Source organism: Procambarus clarkii, chromosome 74, assembly GCF_040958095.1.
Source record: "Procambarus clarkii isolate CNS0578487 chromosome 74, FALCON_Pclarkii_2.0, whole genome shotgun sequence".
NCBI lineage: Eukaryota > Metazoa > Arthropoda > Malacostraca > Decapoda > Cambaridae > Procambarus > Procambarus clarkii.
The window spans coordinates 24940775-24965032 of record NC_091223.1 but is presented as its reverse complement, the minus strand read 5'-3'; the positions used below and the strand labels follow the sequence as shown (position 1 = coordinate 24965032).

The 24258-nt window shown below is 46.6% G+C and overlaps 1 protein-coding gene across 1 annotated transcript; it reads right to left on the bottom strand.

Moving 5' to 3' along the window:
- Positions 1 to 8007: 8007 nt before the first annotated feature.
- Positions 8008 to 23258, bottom strand: LOC138356860 (serine/arginine repetitive matrix protein 2-like). Its single transcript, XM_069313206.1, has 5 exons — positions 23129 to 23258; positions 14612 to 14983; positions 14358 to 14485; positions 11798 to 11973; positions 8008 to 9349 (listed from the first exon to the last, which is right to left on the bottom strand). The coding sequence occupies exons 1-5, from the start codon at positions 23256 to 23258 to the stop codon at positions 8008 to 8010; spliced, it is 2148 nt and encodes a 715-aa protein (XP_069169307.1).
- Between the last annotated feature and the right edge of the window lie 1000 nt (positions 23259 to 24258).

Here is a 24258-nt window from a genome sequence, read left to right as displayed (position 1 = left end):
AAACCCTCATCATGGCCTCTGTTAATTTATTCCTGAATGTACAGTCCCTGGGTATATATGGGGAACTGGGAGCTAGGCTCTGCCTACTAAGTAGATAGTCTCAGGAAATCTACCCAAACAGCGGCTTGTGTGATGGAAAGACACCACCAACCGTCTGCAATTATCGGCTTAGTAGAAAGCGAGGTAGCTACACACGACCTGACCCCTGGTCAACTCGAGTTCAATAACGTCTATAGGTGTAGTTCCTTAATTGCTATGGCCAGACAACATGGCGCCTTTCAATATCCTGTCTGACTGACTCATGTTCTATGTGAAATATTAACTAAACACCTTTATGGTGTTACAAGTTCATAGAGACATCATCCATTAGTCATTACTTCATTCTTTATTGAGAGACCAGAGACACGAGTCAGTCCCACATAATATGTCCTCAGGTTGTGTTAAATTTGGTTTCCTTGTGATCACCATTTCGTAATTCGTTCTCCCTATTTCTATATACCTCCTTACACTTCTCTTGAATTGGAAACACCTTAATTTAAGTTGTCGTTGTACTCCGTTAACACAAGAGCTAGAGCTAGAGAGAGAGAGAGAGAGAGAGAGAGAGAGAGAGAGAGAGAGAGAGAGAGAGAGAGAGAGAGAGAGAGAGAGAGAGAGAGAGAGAGAGAGAGAGAGTAGAAAGAATAAAAGAAATGAGAGAGTAAATATCGTCTCTCTCTCCTTCACTTTCCTCTTCCAACACTAAGAAAAGTGAAAGTGGATGGATTACAGAGATGAGTCTGGTCATGTTGCTAATGATGTTTACAACAATTACCAAAACTCCTCCAGAAGACAGATCATTTCTCGACCCCAGACGGCATGAGAGGCTCCTTCATCCTCAGTATATGGGTCTTGGAGATATTTGTGATGTTAAAATGTTCAAACCAAGATAATATTATTTCGAACGTAAAAAAAACTTTTAGTAACTGTGAAATGGTGTTCAGTGATAAACGATCAATATTATTGTGCTTCCCAGACCTTTTTTTATTGTGTGGAGTTGAGTCTGTTTGTCCCCACTAAACATTATTTAGAGGTTTGTGTTGGGGAATAAATATATGGGGAGTGTTTGGGCAATTGTTTGTACTGCTGGTTGTATTTTAAGGTATTGTACTTGAGGTCATGTGGTTGTTTATAACTGTCAGATCTCGTATGGTACTAAAGGGATGCCCGGCGGTGCCCAGATATTCTGTCTGTCTCTTTTTCACCCTCCCCTTTCTCCCACCCCAACTCTTCCCTTCCGTTCCTTTCCCCTCCTCTTTCCCCATTTCATCGTCACCCGTCTTCCTTATTCTTACATCTTCACTTCTCTCCTCTCCTCTCTCATCACACCCTTCTTTCCCCATTTCACCCCCTTGACACCCCCCCCCCCACATCACCCTCTTTCCACACACTATCTTCTGTCTTCCATCAATTTCCTCCTCTGGCCTCTCTCCCATCACCTATCTATAATACATATTAGTATTAAGTTTTAGTCTTTAATGTTTTTCCTGCCCGAAACGCTTTGCGTAATAGTGGCTTTAGGCATTGTATGCACTAGCTCTATCTATAAATCTATAAATTTTTGTAAAACCTCTTGTATGTATGTACTTTACCTGAATAAACATTTATTTATATTATTTACCTTACATCTTCTCTATGAACTATGCTCACTGTACATATTATCTTCATCATTATAACCATCTTCACTACTCACTATCTTCATCACTGTAGCCATCTTCCCTACTCATTGTTGTCAAAACACCCAAATGAGCTCCAATCTCTTCTGTCCACCTCATCACCCAATCTTCCCCTTCCCCTCTACCCTTGGTTCCCAAACATAGTCTCATTTTGTCCTCCCTCCCCTCATCTCCCCTCATTTATTCTTCCCTTCCTTCCTCCTTCCCCCCTTCTCACAGATAATTTATCATTAAGAAGCATCAAGTCTGCATAAGCATCAAGTCTGCATAAGCATCAAGCATAAGTCATAAGCATAAGTCTGCATAAGCATCAAGTCTGCATAAGTCTCTCAGACAATTATTACAGTGCACAAAAACTCTTGGGGAATCACACCAAATATTCCACGCATAACTCGCTAAGAACCGCGCTGGAGATTTCTATAAATACTTATATGTCTTTTAAGAATTTAACTTCAGCCAACCTCGACCAGCTTATCCCCCTCTTGTCCCTGCTGTGTTGAGTGAGGCTAGCCCTAGACCTCTGCCCTCTATCCTTGGACAGAGAGAAGAATATTTATGCTCATATATATATACTAAGGGAAGGGGAAACCCAGCATTGCCTGGATCTGTCAATCTGTCGTCCATCTCTTGATCCATCTATCTATCCATCGACCTATCTATCTATGCATACACACATAAATCACAATAGCGTGATATATCAAATGAACTAATTTGATATATCACGCGTCTCATATATCGGCACGTCTGGGAACATCCCGTGCATAGGTTCGAACCCTCATCAAGATTTGGGGATTTGTTTATCTATGAATCTATCCTACCATCTATGAATCCATCCACGTATCTCTCACTCTATCCAATTCTCTATTCATCTATTTGTTTATTCATCTATCCTTCTATCCATCCATCAACCTACCTATCCATACATCTACTAATCTATATATCTGTCTATCTTTTCATCTACGTTTCCATCCCTCCCTCTATCCATCTTTGCATCCATATTTTCATTCAACTATTAATCTACCTATACATCTATCAATCTGTACATCCAGTTATACATCTATCTGTCCATAAATTCTTCAAACTATTTATCCATCTATCTGCCCATGTATACATATATCAATCTAGTTATCTTTCTATCCATCAATCTATTAACTTATCTTACATCTGCACTACTCACTATCTTCACTGCTGAAACCATCTTTCCTTCCCATTGTCATGAAAATAACCCGAATGAATTTCTCCCTCTTCCCCCCTTCACCCTCTCCACCTCTTCCTTCCCTCTTCTTCCCCCCATCTCTCACTTCCCCCAATCTCTCACTTCCCCCAATCTCTCACTTCCCCCAATCTCTCACTTCCCCCAATCTCTCACTTCCCCCAATCTCTCACTTCCCCCAATCTCTCACTTCCTCCCTTCCCTTGTTTCCCAAGCTTAGTCCATCCTTTCGTCCTCTGTTGTGACCCAAATGAGGAATTAATGAGATAGAATCTCTCTTAAATTATATGGGGCAACGAAAGTGTTCATGAGTGTGAATGGTTGTTGTTGAGATATGAGGGAGTGCCAGAGTCTTCTGGGAGTGCCAGAGTCTTCTGGGAGTGCCAGAGTCTTCTGGGAGTGCCAGAGTCTTCTGGGAGTGCCAGAGTCTTCTGGGAGTGCCAGAGTCTTCTGGGAGTGCCAGAGTCTTCTGGGAGTGCCAGAGTCTTCTGGGAGTGCCAGAGTCTTCTGGGAGTGCCAAAGTCTTCTGGGAGTGCCAGAGTCTTCTGGGAGTGCCAGAGTCTTCTGAGAGTGCCAGAGTCTTCTGGGAGTGCCACAGTCTTCTGGGAGTGCCAGAGTCTTCTGGGAGTGCCACAGTCTTCTGGGAGTGCCAAAGTCTTCAGGGAGTACCACAGTCTTCAGGGAGTGCCAGAGTCTTCTGAGAGTGCCAGAGTCTTCTGGGAGTGCCAGAGTCTTCTGAGAGTGCCAGAGTCTTCTGGGAGTGCCACAGTCTTCTGGGAGTGCCACAGTCTTCTGGGAGTGCCACAGTCTTCTGGGAGTGCCAAAGTCTTCAGGGAGTACCACAGTCTTCAGGGAGTGCCAGAGTCTTCTGGGAGTGCCAGAAACTTCTGGGAGTGCCACAGTCTTCTGGGAGTGCCAAAGTCTTCAGGGAGTACCACAGTCTTCAGGGAGTGCCAGAGTCTTCTGAGAGTGCCAGAGTCTTCTGGGAGTGCCAGAGTCTTCAAGGAGTGCCGCCAAGTTATGTACAGCCTGGAGGCAACTCTTCCGTCTCCGGTGGTGACCGAAAGCGACAGTGGAAGCGGTCTTTGGTGAGCTGCACAATGGGTTGTTGTCTGTCTATAAATTACTAAAAATTTTACAGTTTAAACCCAAGCAAATCCCTCCAATCACAGATTCCAACGAGCAACAGCATCAACCTCAACCCTGGATAAATGGACCCCATCTCAAGCATACATGTCATTCCTTCCATGGAATTGATCCCAGTTCTTAATGAATGATATTGCATTTGATTTGCAATACTTGTTCAGTCAGCACTTGACACGAAGTGCCCTCGACAACCATTCATGTCCAACTCCCTGTCTTGGAAGAATGCTTCATGTGATCGGGATTCCTCCCTTGCTCATAACTAATTCAATGGCTATCTTAAACCTCTGTATCAGTGCCTCACTCCTAACTCGTCTAACATCATTTCCACCAGCACTGATACAAATAATGGGCTTTGTTCCCATTTCCAGCCAGCCTATTTTATTTTATTTATAGTATTTATTCATGTTGTTAAAATTAATAATTTCACCAATTCCTGCTCCAGAATATCAAACCTTTTACCTGTTCCTTTAACCTTTACTTATGGCACAAAAACCTCTATCCAAATACTTCACCTGGGAATCTTCCACAATCAAATTCGTTTAGCTACTTCCTGTTCCGGCGCTCCCTTCGTTGCCTGGTCCCTCGGGTGAACTGCAGTCTCCCTACAGCTCTCCTCTGCCAGCACGGCCCTCGACCCTTGTAATTTGAGAGAGAATCTGACTAATTTAACCCTACTACATGTTGGCCCCCAACTTCTCCCCTCATCCATCTGTCTTTCTATCCATCATTCTATCCAGTAATCATTTTACTTATTTCCTATCATGTTCAAGTTCAAGTATGCTTATTGAGACAAGAAAGAAATACATCTCAAAGGGATAGATTAGCTTAGGCTATTATCTATTTGTCTTTCTATCTGGCAATGTATTTACATATCTATACAGCTGTCCATCCGTCTTTTTATCCATCTATCTGTGCATCCATTAATATATCTATCTATCAGTCCCTCTATGCATCAATTCATCCATATTTGTCCATCTGTCAAATAATCTATTTATCCATCCACTCATCTATCCATCCCTCTACTCGTCTATCTATCCATTTACCTTACTATCCATGTATGTATCTATCTATACATCTTTCCTATCCATCTATTTATCTAACTATCCATCCAATTATCCACCTATCGATTTATTCATCTATCTAACTATCCATCCAGTATCCATCTATCGATCCATCAACGTACACATTTATCCATCTCTCCATCATTTATCCATCCATCTTTGGATGGATGTGTGATCTGCCTGTGTGTCTTTGTCTCTATCTCTGTCTCTCATTCTCTGTCTCTAACACTGCCTCTCTGTCTCTTCCATCTTATATGTAATATAAGTTTTTATCACTGGTGTGTTGATGTTCTCTATTGGGGACCGCAGCGGTGTGAACTACTAAATATAATAGTTGCCCCTTTACTCAGATAACGGGACGAGGCTTCAGAAACCTTTGATGATGTGGGAGGTTTTATGCGACTATGGGCAAATTACAGATAGCAGGAATTTTTTTCCCCAAAACAGTTAATAATGGTGTATAGGCCTAAGCATCTGGCCTCCAGCTTTGGACAAACATACAAACCAGACTTGCTATCATATAGGCATAGATTCTAAGAGGGGGGGGGGGGTACCAGGCAGTGCTGAGGTAGTCTGAGTGTCCTCCTAACCCCTCCCTCCCCCTCCCATTCCACCCATTTTCTCCAATTTACTCCTGAACCTCCACGAACCTCATTCCCTTGGTTCCGCCTCACCTTCGTCCTCCCTTCCATCTTCCCTCTTTCCCCATTCCTCTCCATCGTGCTTTCCCTCATCGTCCCCATCCCCTCGGACTTATCCACTTCTTACCCTTTTCCCTCTTCTCTCAGAAAATGTATTATTAAGAAGGATTGAAACAGCTGTAAAGGTCTCTATATCCAATCTTCATCCTCCTATATCCCCATTCTCTTCCCCCTTTCCTCCCTATAGCCCCATTTCCTTCTCTCTTCCTTCCCCTTGGTCCTCCTCTCTGTTAGTTCCCCTCTCTCTCTCTTCTATCAGAAAATGTATTATTGACAAGAACAGAAACAACTGCGTCTCTTTTTGCACTTTTCGTCCTACACCCTTTCAGCCTCCTTCGCTACATTCCCACCCTACACCCTCCCCCCTCCCCCACTATCCTGGTCCCTCACTTCCTCCTTCACTATCCCCGCTAGTCATCTATCCTCACTAGATGACACCGTGGACAGTTTTGTATCAGTCTTTAGGTATAATTCTAGCTGTCATTTACAGCCAGACAATTTAAATTCGCAATTTTTAACATTAGCAAATGAGTAAACAATAACTGGGATTTTTTTTCTTTCCTAAATCAGATCCATCACCTATAAGATTAATAAAGTTGAGCCAATACATTTCAGTGTCCAATCTCGTAATCGTTTTATTGGCTAAAATGCCATGCAAGAAGAATTTTAAGTGTTGTTTAATTAATTGTTAATCCCTTATGAGTACAACTTAAGAATTATTAAGCTCATAACATCTCATAATAATAATGACTCAGTATACACCTGCAAAGTTTCATGACAGTCGGTTGGTAGGTAAACAAACTGAAGACTTGCACAATTAAAAGCCAGGCGACGTCTAGCCGTCAGGCGACGTCTAGCCGTCAGGCGACGTCTGGCCGTCAGGCGACGTCTGGCCGTCAGGCGACGTCTGGCCGTCAGGCGACGTCTGGCCGTCAGGGGACGTCTAGCCGTCAGGCGACGTCTGGCCGTCAGGCGACGTCTGGCCGTCAGGCGACGTCTAGCCGTCAGGGGACGTCTGGCCGTCAGGCGACGTCTGGCCGTCAGGGGACGTCTAGCCGTCAGGTGACGTCTGGCCGTCAGGCGACGTCTAGCCGTCAGGCGACGTCTGGCCGTCAGGCGACGTCTGGCCGTCAGGGGACGTCTAGCCGTCAGGCGACGTCTAGCCGTCAGGCGACGTCTGGCCGTCAGAAGACGTCTGGCCGTCAGGCGACGTCTGGCCGTCAGGGGACGTCTAGCCGTCAGGCAACGTCTGGCCGTCAGGCGACGTCTGGCCGTCAGGGGACGTCTAGCCGTCAGGCGACGCCTGGCCGTCAGGCGACGTCTGGACGTCAGGCGACGTCTGGACGTCAGGCGACGTCTGGCCGTCAGGCGACGTCTGGCCGTCAGGGGACGTCTGGCCGTCAGGCGACGTGTGGCCGTCAGGGGACGTCTGGCCGTCAGGCGACGTCTGGCCGTCAGGCGACGTCTGGCCGTCAGGCGACGTCTGGCCGTCAGGCGACGTCTGGCCGTCAGGCGACGTCTGGCCGTCAGGCGACGTCTGGCCGTCAGGCGACGTCTAGTCGTCAGGCGTCGTCTGGCCGTCAGGCGACGTCTGGCCGTCAGGCGAAGTCTGGCCGTAAGGCGACGTCTGGCCGTCAGGCGACGTCTGGCCGTCAGGCGACGTCTGGCCGTCAGGCGACGTCTGGCCGTCAGGCGACGTCTAGTCGTCAGGCGTCGTCTGGCCGTCAGGCAACGTCTGGCCGTCAGGCGAAGTCTGGCCGTCAGGCGACGTCTGGCCGTCAGGCGACGTCTGGCCGTCAGGCGACGCCTAGCCGTCAGGCGACGTCTGGCCGTCAGGGGACGTCTGGCCGTCAGGTGACGTCTGGCCGTCAGACGACGTCTGGCCGTTAGGCGACGTCTGGCCGTCAGGGAAGGTCTGGCCGTCAGGGGACGTCTTGCCGTCAGGTGACGTTTGGCCGTCAGGGGACGTCTGGCCGTCAGGTGACGTCTGGCCGTCAGGCGACGTCTGGCCGTCAGGTGACGTCTGGCCGTCAGGGTACGTCTAGCCGTCAGGCGACGTCTGGCCGTCAGGGGACGTCTAGCCGTCAGGGGACGTCTGGCCGTCAGGTGACGTCTGGCCGTCAGGGGACGTCTGGCCGTCAGGTGACGTCTAGCCGTCAGGCGACGTCTGGCCGTCAGGCGACGTCTGGCGTCAGGTGACGTCTGGCCGTCAGGGGACGTCTAGCCGTCAGGCGACGTCTGGCCGTCAGGCGACGTCTGGCCGTCAGGTGACGTCTGGCCGTCAGGGGACGTCTGGCCGTCAGGTAACGTCTGGCCGTCAGGGGGCGTCTAGCCGTCAGGCGACGTCTGGCCGTCAGGGAAGGTCTGGCCGTCAGGGGACGTCTGGCCGTCAGGTGACGTCTGGCCGTCAGGTGACGTCTGGCCGTCAGGGGACGTCTGGCCGTCAGGTGACGTCTGGCCGTCAGGGGACGTCTGGCCGTCAGGCGACGTCTGGCCGTCAGGTGACGTCTGGCCGTCAGGGGACGTCTAGCCGTCAGGCGACGTCTGGCCGTCAGGCGACGTCTGGCCGTCAGGGGACGTCTAACCGTCAGGCGATGTCTGGCCGTCAGGTGACGTCTGGCCGTCAGGGGACGTCTGGCCGTCAGGTGACGTCTGGCCGTCAGGGGACGTCTGGCCGTCAGGGGACGTCTGGCCGTCAGGGGACGTCTGGCCGTCAGGTGACGTCTGGCCGTCAGGTGACGTCTGGCCGTCAGGCGACGTCTGGCCGTTAGGCGACGTCTGGCCGTCAGGGAACGTCTGGCCGTCAGGGGACGTCTTGCCGTCAGGTGACGTCTGGCCGTCAGGGGACGTCTGGCCGTCAGGTGACGTCTGGCCGTCAGGCGACGTCTGGCCGTCAGGTGACGTCTGGCCGTCAGGGGACGTCTGGCCGTCAGGGGACGTCTAGCCGTCAGGCGACGTCTGGCCGTCAGGGGACGTCTGGCCGTCAGGTGACGTCTGGCCGTCAGGCGACGTCTGGCCGTCAGGCGACGTCTGGCCGTCAGGTGACGTTTGGCCGTCAGGGGACGTCTAGCCGTCAGGCGACGTCTGGCCGTCAGGCGACGTCTGGCCGTCAGGTGACGTCTGGCCGTCAGGGGACGTCTAGCCGTCAGGTGACGTCTGGCCGTCAGGGGACGTCTAGCCGTCAGGCGACGTCTGGCCGTCAGGGAAGGTCTGGCCGTCAGGGGACGTCTGGCCTTCAGGTGACATCTGGCCGTCAGGTGACGTCTGGCCGTCAGGGGACGTCTGGCCGTCAGGGGACGTCTGGCCGTCAGGGGACGTCTGGCCGTCAGGTGACGTCTGGCCGTCAGGGGACGTCTGGCCGTCAGGGGACGTCTGGCCGTCAGGTGACGTCTGGCCGTCAGGGGACGTCTGGCCGTCAGGCGACGTCTAGCCGTCAGGCGACGTCTGGCCGTCAGGGGACGTTCGTGCCTTACCCTACAGAGTTCTTCATCGACTTGCTTCCATTCTGAGCTGTGGCTGAGAGCACGGTCGCCATATGCGTTAACAACACTCCTCTAACGCATATGTCGACCGTGCTCTCAGCCACAGCTCAGAATGGAAGCAAGTCGACGAAGAACTCTGTAGGGTAAGGAAGGTCCTAGTCAACAACGGCTTCTCCAATGGTTTCGTCGAAGACATCATAAGAAGGAAAGTGAAACGCCATGCAACCTCTGAAGAGACAACCAACACAACACCTATACCCCCTATTAGACTATTTTACAGGAACTTCTTTTCCACAGCTCATAAAACGGAGGAAAGGGTCCTGAAAGATATTGTTAATAGAAACGTTATCCCTACAGACAAAAATCAGAGGATACAACTGACGATTTACTATAAAACCCAAAAAACGGCCAGCCTACTCATGAGAAACTCTCCAGACACAAAACAGAACGCTTTAAAAGATACCAACGTCGTCTATGCCTTCAAATGCCCTCTTGGGGACTGTAAGCTCCAAAAAACCCAGTATATAGGCAAGACAACAGCATCTCTTTCTAGGCGTTTAACGATGCATAAGCAACAGGGCTCCATTAAGGAACATATAATCTCTTCCCACAACCAAACCATCGCCAGAGAAATCCTAGTAAACAACACAGAAATCATCGATAGATACAGCGATAGCAGGCGGCTTGACGTTTGCGAGGCACTACACATCAAGAAGTCAACACCAGCAATCAACAGCCAATTAATGCACAACTATATTCTACCCACCTCAAGACTCCGCTCCAATATAGAAGCATCAAGAAATTTGGACCAATAGGCTTTCTACAATCACTTCTATTCAATACCCATTGTTTCATGTTCTGTCTTGTGTTGATGAAATTAATACCTTATTAAATACCACCTCACCCCATCCACCTCACTCAAATGTCGATATAAACAAATCGGAGATGTGTAAGTTCTATTCAGTTGTGTATGTTTAAACTAAAGTCTTTGAAAATGTAATAAGTTTTACGAAACGCGCTCAAGTGTCGCGTCAGACTAGAAATAAAAATGAATTTTGGAGAATTGATTTTTGAATTGCCACCAACAGTGAAGAGAAATGTACGAAAGATTGAGAAAATTCGTGTTAGAATTATTAATCTTACTTTTTCGGTCATATTTAATAATATATGTCTACAGGAAAGACTGCTACCAAAATATACTAACATATATATATATATATATATATATATATATATATATATATATATATATATATATATATATATATATATATATATATATATATATATATATATATATTATATATTATATATATGTTATATATATATACTAGGTAGTCCTCCTAATGGCTGGTGTCAATGCCTATCACATTAAAGAAAAAAAGATCGACTGCTTGGCTGTTGTCTGTGGTAGAGTAAGGGAAGACACGCAAAACACATAGTATGAACAATGAAACTTTAATTAAACTGAGAGCAAATTAAAAACATACACAATTCCTTGGCTATGTACAGTGCAAACAAACAAGTCAAAAAATATATCATAAAAATTAAGAACAAGGGTGACGTTACTCTATAATATAAAGACAAAATGAAATAAGCAGGTGCTGAGAATAAAGCGCTAGCTGAGAAACATCCACCTGATAGACAGAGAGAATATCAGTTAGTTGTTCACAGCTTGAGAGCACAAGATATTCTAACTTCAATGACTGGTTCAAGCCCAGACATCGACTAAGTAGAGGGCGCTGAGGTGCAGGTGTGCAGTCGGCGGGTCACCAATCAGAACCAGGCAGGCTGGGAATGGTAGTTTGCTGGTTGATGACGGTGGCGAGCCAGCATGGAGGGAGTGTGGAGTAGGGGGGAGTTTAGGGTACGTTTGCCTCCTGGTCAAAACGTTTTGTGCTACTGGTAGAGGTATTTTGAAGGTAGCATCTTATTGTTGTCTATATATAAGTAACTTTATGTAGGGAAGAGCAGGCTCAATCTCTCTCTTGAAAGAGATTATCGTCACAACTCACCCCGAAGCCTGCTCTAATGGGTGAAGTTACGTCTTCAGGTGGTAGAGTGGTAGGTGGAGCTACCTCTACCTCATAGACTCTGGATCTCCAGGTTGAAATTCTGCAGATACAAAGCCCATCGTAGAAGTCGTTGATTGTTGAATTGGGCTTGCTGCAAGAAGCGTAGGGGATTGTGGTCCGAGTAGATGGTGGTAGACCGAGCACCTTGTTGGTACGATGCAAAGTGCTGTAAGTTCAGGACGATGGAGAGGAGTTCCTTTTCGATAGTGCTGTAATTCTTCTAGTGAGGTTTTAACTTGTAGCTGTAGTAGCTAACAGGTAGAACCTTTTCGCCTCGTTGTTGCATCTGGACGCTCCCGATGCCGGTACCACTGGCGTCGACATGGAGGTACGACATGCCCATGATCCAGGAGGTACGACATGCCCATGATCCAGGAGGTACGACATGCCCATGATCCAGGAGGTACTGTACTTCAGCACGCATAACTTCCTTTTTGCTCGGGCTGATTGGGAAGAAAGGTTGACGAATCGGCCGTGTGTCGGGAAGTAGCTGGATGTCGTGCTGAACCACATTACACTCCTGTGGATCATCGCTGAACAACTTCTGATGTTCCTTGAAGATTCTGATGAGAGGAGTACTGCCCTTCAAATAGGTATGAAGATCAGTTAGGATTTCCGAGTTGGAAAGCACTGACTCAGTATTAGTGCTTTCGGGAGGAGAAGCAGGGAAGGTCTCACTGTGGAGGTATGGACCTTTAAATGAGGATAATGATACCAACACACTGGGGGGGAGTACCTTGATACTGCTTCAGGAGGTTGACGTGGCACAACTGGGTCTTCCGCCGCCTATCTGGAGTCTCAAGAACGTAGTTGTGATTGTTCCTGCACTCCTTGATGCGGTAGGGTCCTGAAAACTTGTTTTGCAATGGAGAACCTGGGATAGGAAAATATGCCAACACGAAGTCTCCTGGTTTAAATTTCCTTAGTTTGCTGCTTTGGTCAAAATGAGTCTTCATCCTCTCCTGAGCTTTCAATAGATTGTCATTAGCAAATTTACGTACTCTCTCTAGAATGTGTTTTAAGTTTTGAAGAAACTGGGGAACATTCTGAGGGTCACTGAAGGTGGCATTACGTAGAGAGTCTTTAAAAGCTTTAAGAGGAGTACGGCACTTACGTCCGTAGAGCATCTCATAAGGAGATACTCCTAGAGACTCATTGGGGAGACTTCTGAAAATGCACATAATGAGGTCAAGTTGTTTATCCCAGTCCTTCAAGGTTTCATTGCAAAATTTCTTTAGGAGTGCTTTAATAGTCTGATGACTACGCTCAAGCAGGAGAAGCAGGATGATAGAGGCTGGACAATACCTGTATGATGTTGAACTCTTCCAGAGTCTTCTTGAAGAGATCACTGGTGAAGTTGGTGCCACAGTCACTTTGAACCTCTCTTGGAAATCCATACTGGGTGAAGATCTTCAATAGTTGTTTCACCACAGTAGCAGCCGTAATGTTCTTTACTGGAACTGCTATGGGGAATCTGGTGGTAGGACACAGGATAGTTAGTATTTAGGCGTTGCCAGAACTGGTCCGGGGTAAAGGACCAACACAGTCTATGATGAGTCTGTGGAAAGGTTCCGCAGGCACCTGGATTGGAGTCAATGGAGTCTTGGGAATAGAGATGTTAGGTTTACCTGCCATCTGACATGTATGACACTGTTGCACGTACCTTTTGACGTCTTTAACTATACCTGGCCAGTAGTAGTCTTGTCTGATTCCGTGATAGGTTTTGTTAAAACCATAGTGAGAAAGTGCTCCGTGGGCCAGGTGTAGAATATCGGGCCGTAGGCTGGTGGGAACCACTAGTTGTTCGACATTTGCCCAATCGTCGTCCTCCTTCAGCTTAATGGGTCTGTACCTGCGGTAGAGCAACTGATTCTCTAGGAAGAACCCAGGGATACTGTCAGGTTGAGTCTCAGCCTGGAAGAATAATTGTGTTAATGATGGATCCTCCCTCTGTAACTTACGGAACTCCAACCTAGTAAGATTCGGTGGTAGATTCTGATGGTCTTGAGGGACAATGGTTGCAGTAGATTCAGCTGGTTGCGGGCGTGCAGCTTGTGCACGGGTGGTCACCAAAACCGGAGGAGAAACTTCATCACTTTCTTGGACCTCTGCTGAAACATACTCAAAGATGGGATTGTCCACTACAGAGTTACACACCTGGGGTTTGTCCATGACGATCAGGTTGGACGGTTGCAGATCTTCTGCCAAGTCGTTGCTCAGGAGAAGTTGCACTCCAGACAAGGGAAAAGGCTTTTCCCTGATGGCGACTTGGACTTCACCGGTCACAAAAGGACAATCTAGGTGGACTCTGGCGAGTGGATACGGAGTGGTAGCAGTGAGGTCAGTGATAAGGACGGTTTCCCCGGTGTAGGTGATGTTAGGCACAGCCGATTTCAATATTATTGATTGAAGAGCCGCTGTGTCCCTCAAGATCTTCAATTTGAAACGTCCCTCCGAATCTGTCCCGTTGGTAGAGACAGTTCCAGGATACAGGTGTTTGCTGAAGAGAGAAAGATCATTAACAGGAACACCAACATTCATCACAGGCTTACCGGACTTAGGAGGAGTCGGTTTGGGTTTAGGAGTTTCATTGCCTTTGTATTGAGCTTTTCCACATTTATCTATGGTATGTCCATAGAGTTTGCAATACTTACTATACAATTGAGAGCTCGCTTGATCGGCACTCACTTTGTCATAACTATACCAAGACTTCTTACTGGAAGGTGGTTCTGGTGTTAGCCGGTGTATAAGACTGTAGGTGTCAGCCGACTTCGCACATCTGATGTAGTCGGTTTCTTCTTTGTCTGTTAAATATAAACGGACGGAAGGGGGAACACGTCTCAAGAATTCCTTAACTAGCATGAGGTTGACGAGTTCTGAAAATGTAGAGACATGTGCTGCTTCCAGCCATTTCATGAAATATCTTTTCTTTGTATTGGCAAATTCTAGAAAGGTGGTGGTACTTGCCTTAAGATGGTCACGGAATTTTCGTCTATAGCTTTCGGTGGAGAGAAGGTAGGCGTCTAAAACTGCTTGGTTCAGGGTTTGGTAGTCATTCTCAGACGCTAAGGCACTGAGAGTAACTGCAGCTCTACCTGTGAGACGCACTCTGAGAAGGGTAGAACATTGATCTGCAGGCCAACTAAGTTTTTTAGCTAGGGTCTCAAAAGTGGTGAAAAATACATCGATCTCTGTCTCAACGAATGGTGGCATTAACTTACTTGCATGGGAGACATTGAAACTTACGGGAAGTTTAGCAGTACCTTGTTGGCACTGAGTGTGGTGTGTAGTTTCCAACGCGAGTTCTTGTTGACGACATGCTAAAGCCATATCTGCTTTATTCTTATCATGCTCGCGTTGCATCTCCAGGTGACGTTGTCTTGCTTCAAGCTGTACTCGCTCACGCTCTTGGAGTAGGGCCGTCTCTTCTTTCTTTAGGGCCATATCGTGTTCCTTTAGGGCCACCTCGCGTTCTTGTTGTTCTTTCCTTAGGGCCGCCTCTCTTTCCCTCATTTGTAGAGCTTCTTTTTGTTGTTCCCGCTCGATCTTGGCAAGTTCGAGCTTTAGTTTCATAGCTGTCAGAGCATGTCTATCTGCAATAGAATAATTTTCGTGAGTTTCAGAGTCAATCTTCCCTTCATATAAGAGGTGATCCATTATTAAATTGTGCAAGTCATTTTTGTTGGCTCCATGGGGAACATCTAGTTGATACTCGTGTGCAAGAGTTTGTAATTCGGTCTTCTTGGCATGAATTAAGTTCCCTATTTCACCTGCTGGATCGTTACGAAAAGCTTGGAGATATGTTGAAGAATAGCAAATAAATGTACAACAAATATACTTGTGATATGGAAGTGTCAGTAACAGGATAACGTGGCAACTGGTAACTATCCTGTGGAATTTTAAACGTTAACAATTAACGTTAATTTTAGTAGGGTAAATGATTAGTCAATCAAAAGCGCAGGAAATCTTGTACCCGGTACTCAATGTAAGAGAATAAGGGCAAGAAAATCCTACTAAATAAATGAAACCGATAGTTTCTAAAACAAATGAAACATTTAATTGTTTCAAAAGTGAATAAGGTAGTCCAAGAGTGTAGGCATACCTTGCCGAGTCTCTATAGGACAGAAGCAAGGGTTTTCCCACTAAATGAAATATGATACTTACAGAATTAGCGAACTTTGTACTCTGAAAAAAGAAAGCTAATTCTCTACCTAAGTAAATATCATCATCTCTGACCGACGTGTAGGGGTGCGAGTGTCAACTGGTGACGAGAACTGCTGTTGAGGTCCCAACTCAGCAACGTAGTCCGTGCTAGAGGAACTATGGCCTATGGAACTAGGGTGCTTTGACCCGAAGACAAACCAAAGTACCAGGGTACCAAAATGATGATCTGTCTGAGATTGAGAAATATCCTAAAGACAAAAGGGGGAAAACCCGAGTAATAACACGGAGGGAGGGATCACCAATTAATAGAATGACTGAGGCCTTCAGTCACCACGTAATCCAAAGTTATCCCACACTCACAATATGCTACTCTCGGAATGCACAATACACACAGCACCATATAAATATAAAAATTAATGACCATATTGAATAGCAACTGTATCAAAGCCAAGTACGCTTACCACAAATTGATGTTCTGGTACAAGTACCTGAGTGAGGCTCCTAGGACAGGGCCCCCATTTAATATGACGGGAAAATGAAGGAGTGTAGATGTTCGGCAGTCCTCCTAATGGCTGGTGTCAATGCCTATCACATTAAAGAATAAAAGATCGACTGCTTGGCTGTTGTCTGTGGTAAAGTAAGGGAAGACACGCAAAACACATAGTATGAACAATGAAACTTTAATTAAATTGAAAGCAAATTAAAAACAAAGACAATTCCTTGGCTATGTACAGCGCAAACAAACAAGTAAAAAAATATAACATAAAAATTAAGAACAAGGGTGACGTTACTCTATAATATAAAGACAATATGAAATAAGCAGGTGCTGAGAATAAAGCGCTAGCTGAGAAACATCCACCTGATAGACAGAGAATATCAGTTAGTTGTTCACAGCTTGAGAGCACAAGATATTCTAACTTCAATGACTGGTTCAAGCCCAGACATCGACTAAGTAGAAGGCGCTGAGGTGCAGAGGTGCAAGTGTGCAGTCGGCGGGTCACCAATCAGAAGCAGGCAGGCTGGGAATGGTAGTTTGCTGGTTGATGACGGTGGCGAGCCAGCATGGAGGGAGTGTGGAGTAGGGGGGAGTTTAGGGGACGTTTGCCTCCTGGTCCAAACGTTTTGTGCTACTGGTAGACGTATCTTGAAGGTAGCATCTTATTGTTGTCTATATATAAGTAACTTTATGTAGGGAAGAGCAGGCTCAATCTTTCTTGAAAGAGATTATCGTCACAATAAATATATATATATATATATATATATATATATATATATATATATATATATATATATATATATATATATATATATATATATATATATATATATATATATATATATATATATATATATATATGTCGTACCTAGTAGCCAGAACGCACTTCTCAGCCTACTATGCATGGCCCGATTTGCCCAATAAGCCAAGTTTTCATGAATTAATAGTTTTTTTCGACTACCTAACCTACCAAACCTAACCTAGCCTAACTTTTTCGGCTACCTAACCTAACCTATAAAGATAGGTTAGGTTAGGTTAGGTAGGTTTGGTTAGGTTCGGTCATATATCTACGTTAATTTTAACTCCAATAAAAAAAAAATGACCTCATACATAAAGAAATGGGTAGCTTTGTCATTTCATAAGAAAAAAATTAGAGAAAATATATTAATTCAGGAAAACTTGGCTTATTAGGCAAATCGGGCCTTGCATAGCAGGCCGAGTACGACGTTCTGGCTACTAGGTACAACATTATATATATATATATATATATATATATATATATATATATATATATATATATATATATATATATATATATATATATATATATATTATATATATACATATATATATATATATATATATATATATATATATATATATATATATATATATATATATTTTTCTTTTTTTAAAGTTTGTGAGGGTACCACCTCTGGTGCCAATGTGAGGACCCATAGCCTCGGAGAAGAAAATAAAAAGTATTCAGAGGAGACCTTGTGGTTTCTCACTGAACACTAATATTATCTTCTCCTACCACCCCCATTCTTTTGTATGTACACATATATATTTACTTTATTTGAACTTTGTTACAAAAAAGGAGTTACATATGGGTTACAAAGATGGTTATCATAGGTTGTTGAGTTCCTCCAGCTCCTCAGATGGCGGGCAGGAACCCTGGATGCAGTGCGCATTTCCCCTCTGTATCGCCACACTGAGGCGCTGGAAAAGAAAGCTTGAAGCTCTTGGGTCCCTTGTTGTTTCAATGAGCCTAGAACCCAGTTCCTTCAAAAAACTGGTAGCACTTTTACCCCAGGCGCCGAGTGTCTCAGAAGCAATGGGGACAAAATTGTAGTGGTGATCCAGTTCTCTATACTTACGGGATTTGGCTGCTTCCCTGTGGGTGGCAGTGCCACCTGGTTGTGCAACACTGAGGTTAATGTAGGTGTTAGCCAGGGTTGATACGCACGTGTAGTACCATACCAACTGCTTGCCATTCTTCCAGGGGTTCACTGTGATACCATCCGGGCGACCAATAGGAGCATCAGAGTTACGGGGCGTTAGGTAACGGGGCTCTCTTTCAGCTGGGCATCCAGCTGTGGTGAGGCTCCTCTTGATGATGTCGTTAACTTCACTGTGCCTCGAGTGCCATCCCCCTGTGCTTTGGCAGAGTAGGCCATGGTGGCCGTACCTGTCAGCCACCACCTCGCCGCAAATACACCTATATCTGGTGTGGATTGGGGCAGCAAGGCGGAGGGCCACAGCAATTCGGAGGGCGTGTGGTGTGAGACGCGTGCCAGTTGCCGACATTGGGGTTGCTAACAGGAAATCCCCTGCATGTGGTGCTGCTACTGCTGTGAGGCGAGCAATGTCGTGTTGTGTTGTTGCAGCACCCAGGCACTCTGCAGCAACTTGGTCTACAATGGGGCCATCCCATATATATATATATATATATATATATATATATATATATATATATATATATATATATATATATATATATATATATATATATTTATATATATATATATATATATATATATATATATATATATATATTTATATATATATATATATATATATATATATATTTATATATATATATATATATATATATATTTATATATATATATATATATATATATATATATTTATATATATATATATATATATATATATATATATATTTATATATATATATATATATATATATATATATATATATATATATATATATATATATATATATATATATATATATATATATATATATTTATATGTATATATATATTGTTGGGGTTTCCACCTCTCTATTATTCTCTACCCTTACTCTGGGGTGAGCAATAGTTATGCTCAAGGTAACTCACCGTAGCCCTGCGGGTCTTCCCTCGATCCTCACGGCGCCACTGCACGCCAGGAGAGTCTCCCAGTCAATCTTAACGGCCTCTTATTAAGAAAGAGTGAGAACACGACTCGATCACATCGACTGTCGTGTGCCCTCCCCAACAATAGGGCTCTACGGTTAATCACAAGGTCGCCAATTGGTGTTTAAGGTGGCCAATAACACCATCAGTGGACTGGTGTATTCAGTGGTAGCCTTGGCAAGGTCATACTCAAAGATCAGGAATCAGGCAGGTACTTGTTGTTATCACTCTATGCTTACAGGTTTAGTATAGCCACAAGATCAATGGAGGGGATGATAAAAACACAAAGAGAGTTTTGTATTTTACTTAAAATGTATGAAAGATGTCACAAGGCCACACAATAATCATAAATCAACTGATCCTGACTCGGCCGGTAATCCCACGGATATTATGCGACCGCTAGAGGGCAACACTCTCCCCCTCCTCATCAAGTGTCAAGAACAGCTGATCGCAATGGCCTCTCCGCGCGAACTTTGCTTGTTTTCTAGATTCACGCGCGCTGTTCCTTTAAATTTTCCAATATTACTAGAAACTCGCACACTCGATATTGGCACAAATAAACCGTATTACTCAGTTACACTGTACTCAGGCTCAAACAGTCTTTTCTACAATCAATGCTATAATGATTCACTGTAATGGCTTTACATTGTTCTTCACTCAACCATATATTATGAAATATTAACCCTGGAGCTTTCAGTACTTTCTCTCGTGGGCGATAACGCAATAATTCACTGTACTCACAAATGATTATTCACTGAATGAACATAGACATATATATGGTATATAAATCAATCATCAATACATGGAAAATAAATAGTTTCTGGGCACATAGCCTAACCTCCAAATACTGGCATAATATTATATATAATTTACCACTATATGTTCATATCAAAAATCTATAGAAAGATATACACAACACAGTAAATTTATCACTGGTTCCTGGTGCCTGTACACACCAATAATCAACATGAATATTACAAGTACTCTTGATAGTACTGTCTAGCACACTGGTGCTTTACCGTGACATAGGTGAGACTTGCTCACGACATATAAAATCTTCGGGCTAGATAATATAGCCAAATAATATAGCTAACTAAAGGGGAATGGGGAGGGAACTAGAACCACCTACTTCACCCTATCCTCCGATGAGAGTCGAGATGTAGCTCCTGGTCCTCGTGTCGGGAACGCCCCCACACTACACGTCGTCGTGTCCTACCAGAGCCTCTCGTCGTCCCACCGTTTAGCGCGTCGTCTCCGTGCCTCCTCACTGCAGGTCCGTCCTCCTCCTTGACTTCTTGAAGGTTGGAGTCGGTCTCCTGGCCGTCGTCTTCTCCCAGCAACGGCTGTCGCCTACGTCTCAGCTACAGTCGTTCGGTTTCCCCCAAATAGTCCTCTCTTCCTCAGCTACCCAGTGGCTCTGTCTGCCACTACGCTGTCACGAACTGGTGAATTGCCACAGACGTCAACATACGTCACTGCACGGCTTCACTGCTACTGGCACAGTACCTGACTGGAGCACTTGTTGCTCAAATAACCGTCAATTCCCTCTTCTGGTTCAACACATGAACTAGGGAAGACTTCTCAGAGTACTGGCGGACTTCAGGTGACGCGTAAATCCACGGTAGTGGGAAACAGCTGTCCGACAGACAGGACCACTCGTCGCACGTCCGACCTCTATGACGTGTCGTGTCTGACTGCTGGCGCCAGCCCGGCGCGCTGGCCGGACCCCCTTCCTTCGTGACGTCACTTTTGCCACGGGAGGTTTTCATTGGCTCCCGGTGCCACACTGCTGTCGGTGACCAATCCGGTGCCACTGACGTCACACGGTTTTGGCGGGAGATCAGAGAGGTAAGCGCCATCTTGGCTCCCTAAAGGGCCTAAACCACAGGCCAAAATATCACTATTTCACAAATTTCTCGGCTCTCCGAGAACACTTCACTCTCTCCCATATATCAAATTGTAGCCTGCAACGTAGAGAACGCTTGGGAAAAGTAGACATGACTCTTACTGCAGGCGTGGGAGAATTATAAGGGGGGGAACTCCGTCACATACCCCTCCCCTTAAAATAAGAGTCATGTCTCGTTAGTGTATGCGGGATAGGGCGTCCGCTACTACGTTGTCCTTCCCCTTGATGTGTTTGATCTCCAGCCGGTATTCTTGCAGTAACAACGCCCACCTCGTTAGACGTTGGTTGGAATTCTTCATCTTGTATAAAAATGTGAGAGGGTTGTGATCGGTGAATACTAGGACAGGTCTCGCCCCTCCTCCCACGTATACATCAAAGTGCTTCAGGGCCATAACTAGCGCCAATGCCTCCTTCTCAACGGTGCTGTAGGCCCGCTGGTATTTTACGAACTTCTTCGAGTAGAAGGCAACTGGCCTATGCACTTCACTCCGTTCTTGAGCCAACATGGCCCCTATTCCAACGTCGCTGGCGTCCACGTACAGAATAAAACCGGCTGAAAAATCTGGAGATATCAATACTGGGGCCTCCGTCAACAATTTCTTGGTCTTTTCAAAAGACTCTTGGCAGGCCTCTCCCCATCTCCATCTTACATTCTTGGAGAGTAGCTCGGTTAGGGGATGCGCTACCGTGGAGAAATTCCGACAGAACCCACGATAGTACCCTATCATTCCGAGGTACCTGAGCAACTCCTTGCGCGTCTTGGGCACGGGGTATTCCTTTATGGCCGCAACTTTGTTATCAACTGGAGTGACTTCACCTTGGCCGATGACAAAACCGAGGTACTCTAAGTGAGCTTTCCCGAACTCACTCTTGGCCAAATTTACAGTCAGGTTAGCCTCCTCTAACCTTTTGAATAATTCCCCAAGTCTCTCCAGATGCGTCCCCCAATCGTCGGCGTACACGACGATGTCATCGATGTAAACCGTGCATCCTACTGCACCCCTTAACAGCTCGTTCATCATTCGCTGGAAGCAGCTGCCGCTATTTTTCATGCCGAAGGGCAACACCTTGTAATGGTACAGCCCATCAGGAGTCGCGAAAGCTGATATCTTCCTGGCCTCAGGAGTCAGGGAGATCTGGTAGTACCCCTTGAGAAGATCGACCTTGGATACATACCGTGCACTGCCCACCTGGTCAATGCAGTCACTCACTCTTGGCATGGGGTGAGAATCCGCCACCGTGATGGAGTTCACCCTCCTGTAATCTGTACAAAAGCGGTATGTTCCGTCGCTTTTCCTCACCAACAGGCACGGGGAACTCCACTCACTTTTGCTGGGCTCCGCAAGGTCGTTCTCAAGGAGGTATTCCACCTCCTTTCTCATCAGCTCTCGCTTCTCTGGGCTCACCCTGTACGCGCTCTGTTTGACGGGCCTGGCGTCCCTCACCTCCACCTCGTGCGTCACACTCCGGTGTCGTCGGGGCACGTCGGTGAAGAGGGAGGCATTCTTTCTCAGTAGGTCCGTCAGGTCCGCTCTCTGTTGCCCTTCCAGATGCGACAGCTTGTCCTTGATGTTTGCCAGACCCTCAGTGTTGGTGAGACGGGTGCCATCCGCCCTGGACCACTTTCCTTCCTCCTCCGGGAGTTCTTGGTCCACCTGTACGCACAGAACTGTCTTTTGCTGGGGTTCCCGGGTCATCGTTCCTTCCTGCCTGGCGGTTCCTCCTTCCACAGTGAAGAAGGGCTTCAGGCGGTCCACGTGACACACCTGTTTCTTTCGGGATCTGTTCGACTTCCCAATTTCGTACGACACCGGACCCAACCGTCGCAGCACTTGGTATGGTCCCTCGAACCGTGACTCGGTCACCCTACCTTTGCCTGGAAGCAAGACCATTACTTGGGACCCGACCTGGAAATCCCTCTGTGTAGCTCTCTTGTCGTACCACTCCGACATCTTACGTTGCGCCTTCTTCAGGAGTTTCCTAGCCAGTCCCTTCGCTCTAGTGAGACGTTCTTTGAACTTCTGGACATATTTATTCACCGTTCCCACGGTTGCTCCTGGCGTCCATCGTTCCTTCATCATGAATAGCATGGCATATATAATATATATAAATGGAAAGTAAGCCTTCTCAGGACCCACACGTCCTCCTTCGGCCTTACTAACCAATTCGGGGACCTCCCCCTGTTGTAACTCTCCGAGACGAGTGCGGTTTACCCCTGGAGAACCGGTGAGTGTCACCTGCAACTTACCATTCGGGCTATCTTCGCCCTCCTCTCGTTCTCCGGGTTCCACGAAGAGGCGATCTATTCTCAGGCTGTCAGTTGTCTCCTCAGCCCCATCAGATCCACAACCTCCTTGTTCTTCGCGTCGTCTTGGCATCACAGCACAAACTGGGAACGCCACCGGTGCGATTCCCTTCTCATCCCCACAGACGTTCAACTCTCCGCCTGTCTTCCTGTATTGTTCTATGTACTCTTCGCCTTTCACGAGATGTGGGAGGACGTATCCTCCACATGCGTCATTCCCCAAGATGACCTGCGCCTCCATCTTGGGCATTGATGTACAGACTCCCACCACTAGGGTCTGGCAGCCATAGTCGGAATCTAAAGTTACCTGGTGTAGGGGCATCCTCACTGGGCCTCCCACAGTGGTCACACTTGCTACCCCCACACTGGTACTTTCGTAACCCTCGGGGAACAGGGTCTCACTCACCAGGGTAAAATCGGCCCCAGTGTCTCTTAAGATCTTCACAGGGATGGGGTCTGCGTCCCCCATCCTTACGGTTCCTTGACACACGAATGGGTGAACTTGCTTCTCCCCACTCAGCGCGGGTTCATCCCGCACTCTCTCGGCCCTCTGGTCCTCGAACATCACTAAAGCAACGTGTCCCCGCTGCTTAGGGCGTCTGCATTCCCGCGCGACGTGTCCGGGTATTCCGCAGTTGTAGCAGCGGCCCCTCGGCGGAGACCATCCGCCACCGCTCGCCTTAGCACTGCCTCCAGAGGCCGTCGCACCCTGTGTCTTTCCCGAACCGCTTGTTGACTCCTTGGTCGCAACAACAGCTCCCGAGCTCTCCGCATGGTTCTTCTTGATCGGTTCTACAGCACCTTTTGTTCCTCGGGTGTTCCAACTTGAGAAATGGGACTTGGGAGAACTCGTTCCTGCCCTCCATCCATCCGTCCTTCTATAACTCCGATCGTTTCCGACGTATGCGGGTGGTCGGTTCTGTCCCTCTCGGCGTGGGCGTAGGGCTTCTTCTAGCATGTCGGCCCGGTCGGCTGCGGCCCTCAGGTCCTTTATGTCCGCCTCCTTTATCCTCATCCTGATCTCAGGAGAGAGCACGGACATAAACTTTTCCATGGCCATTAGTTCCTTGACC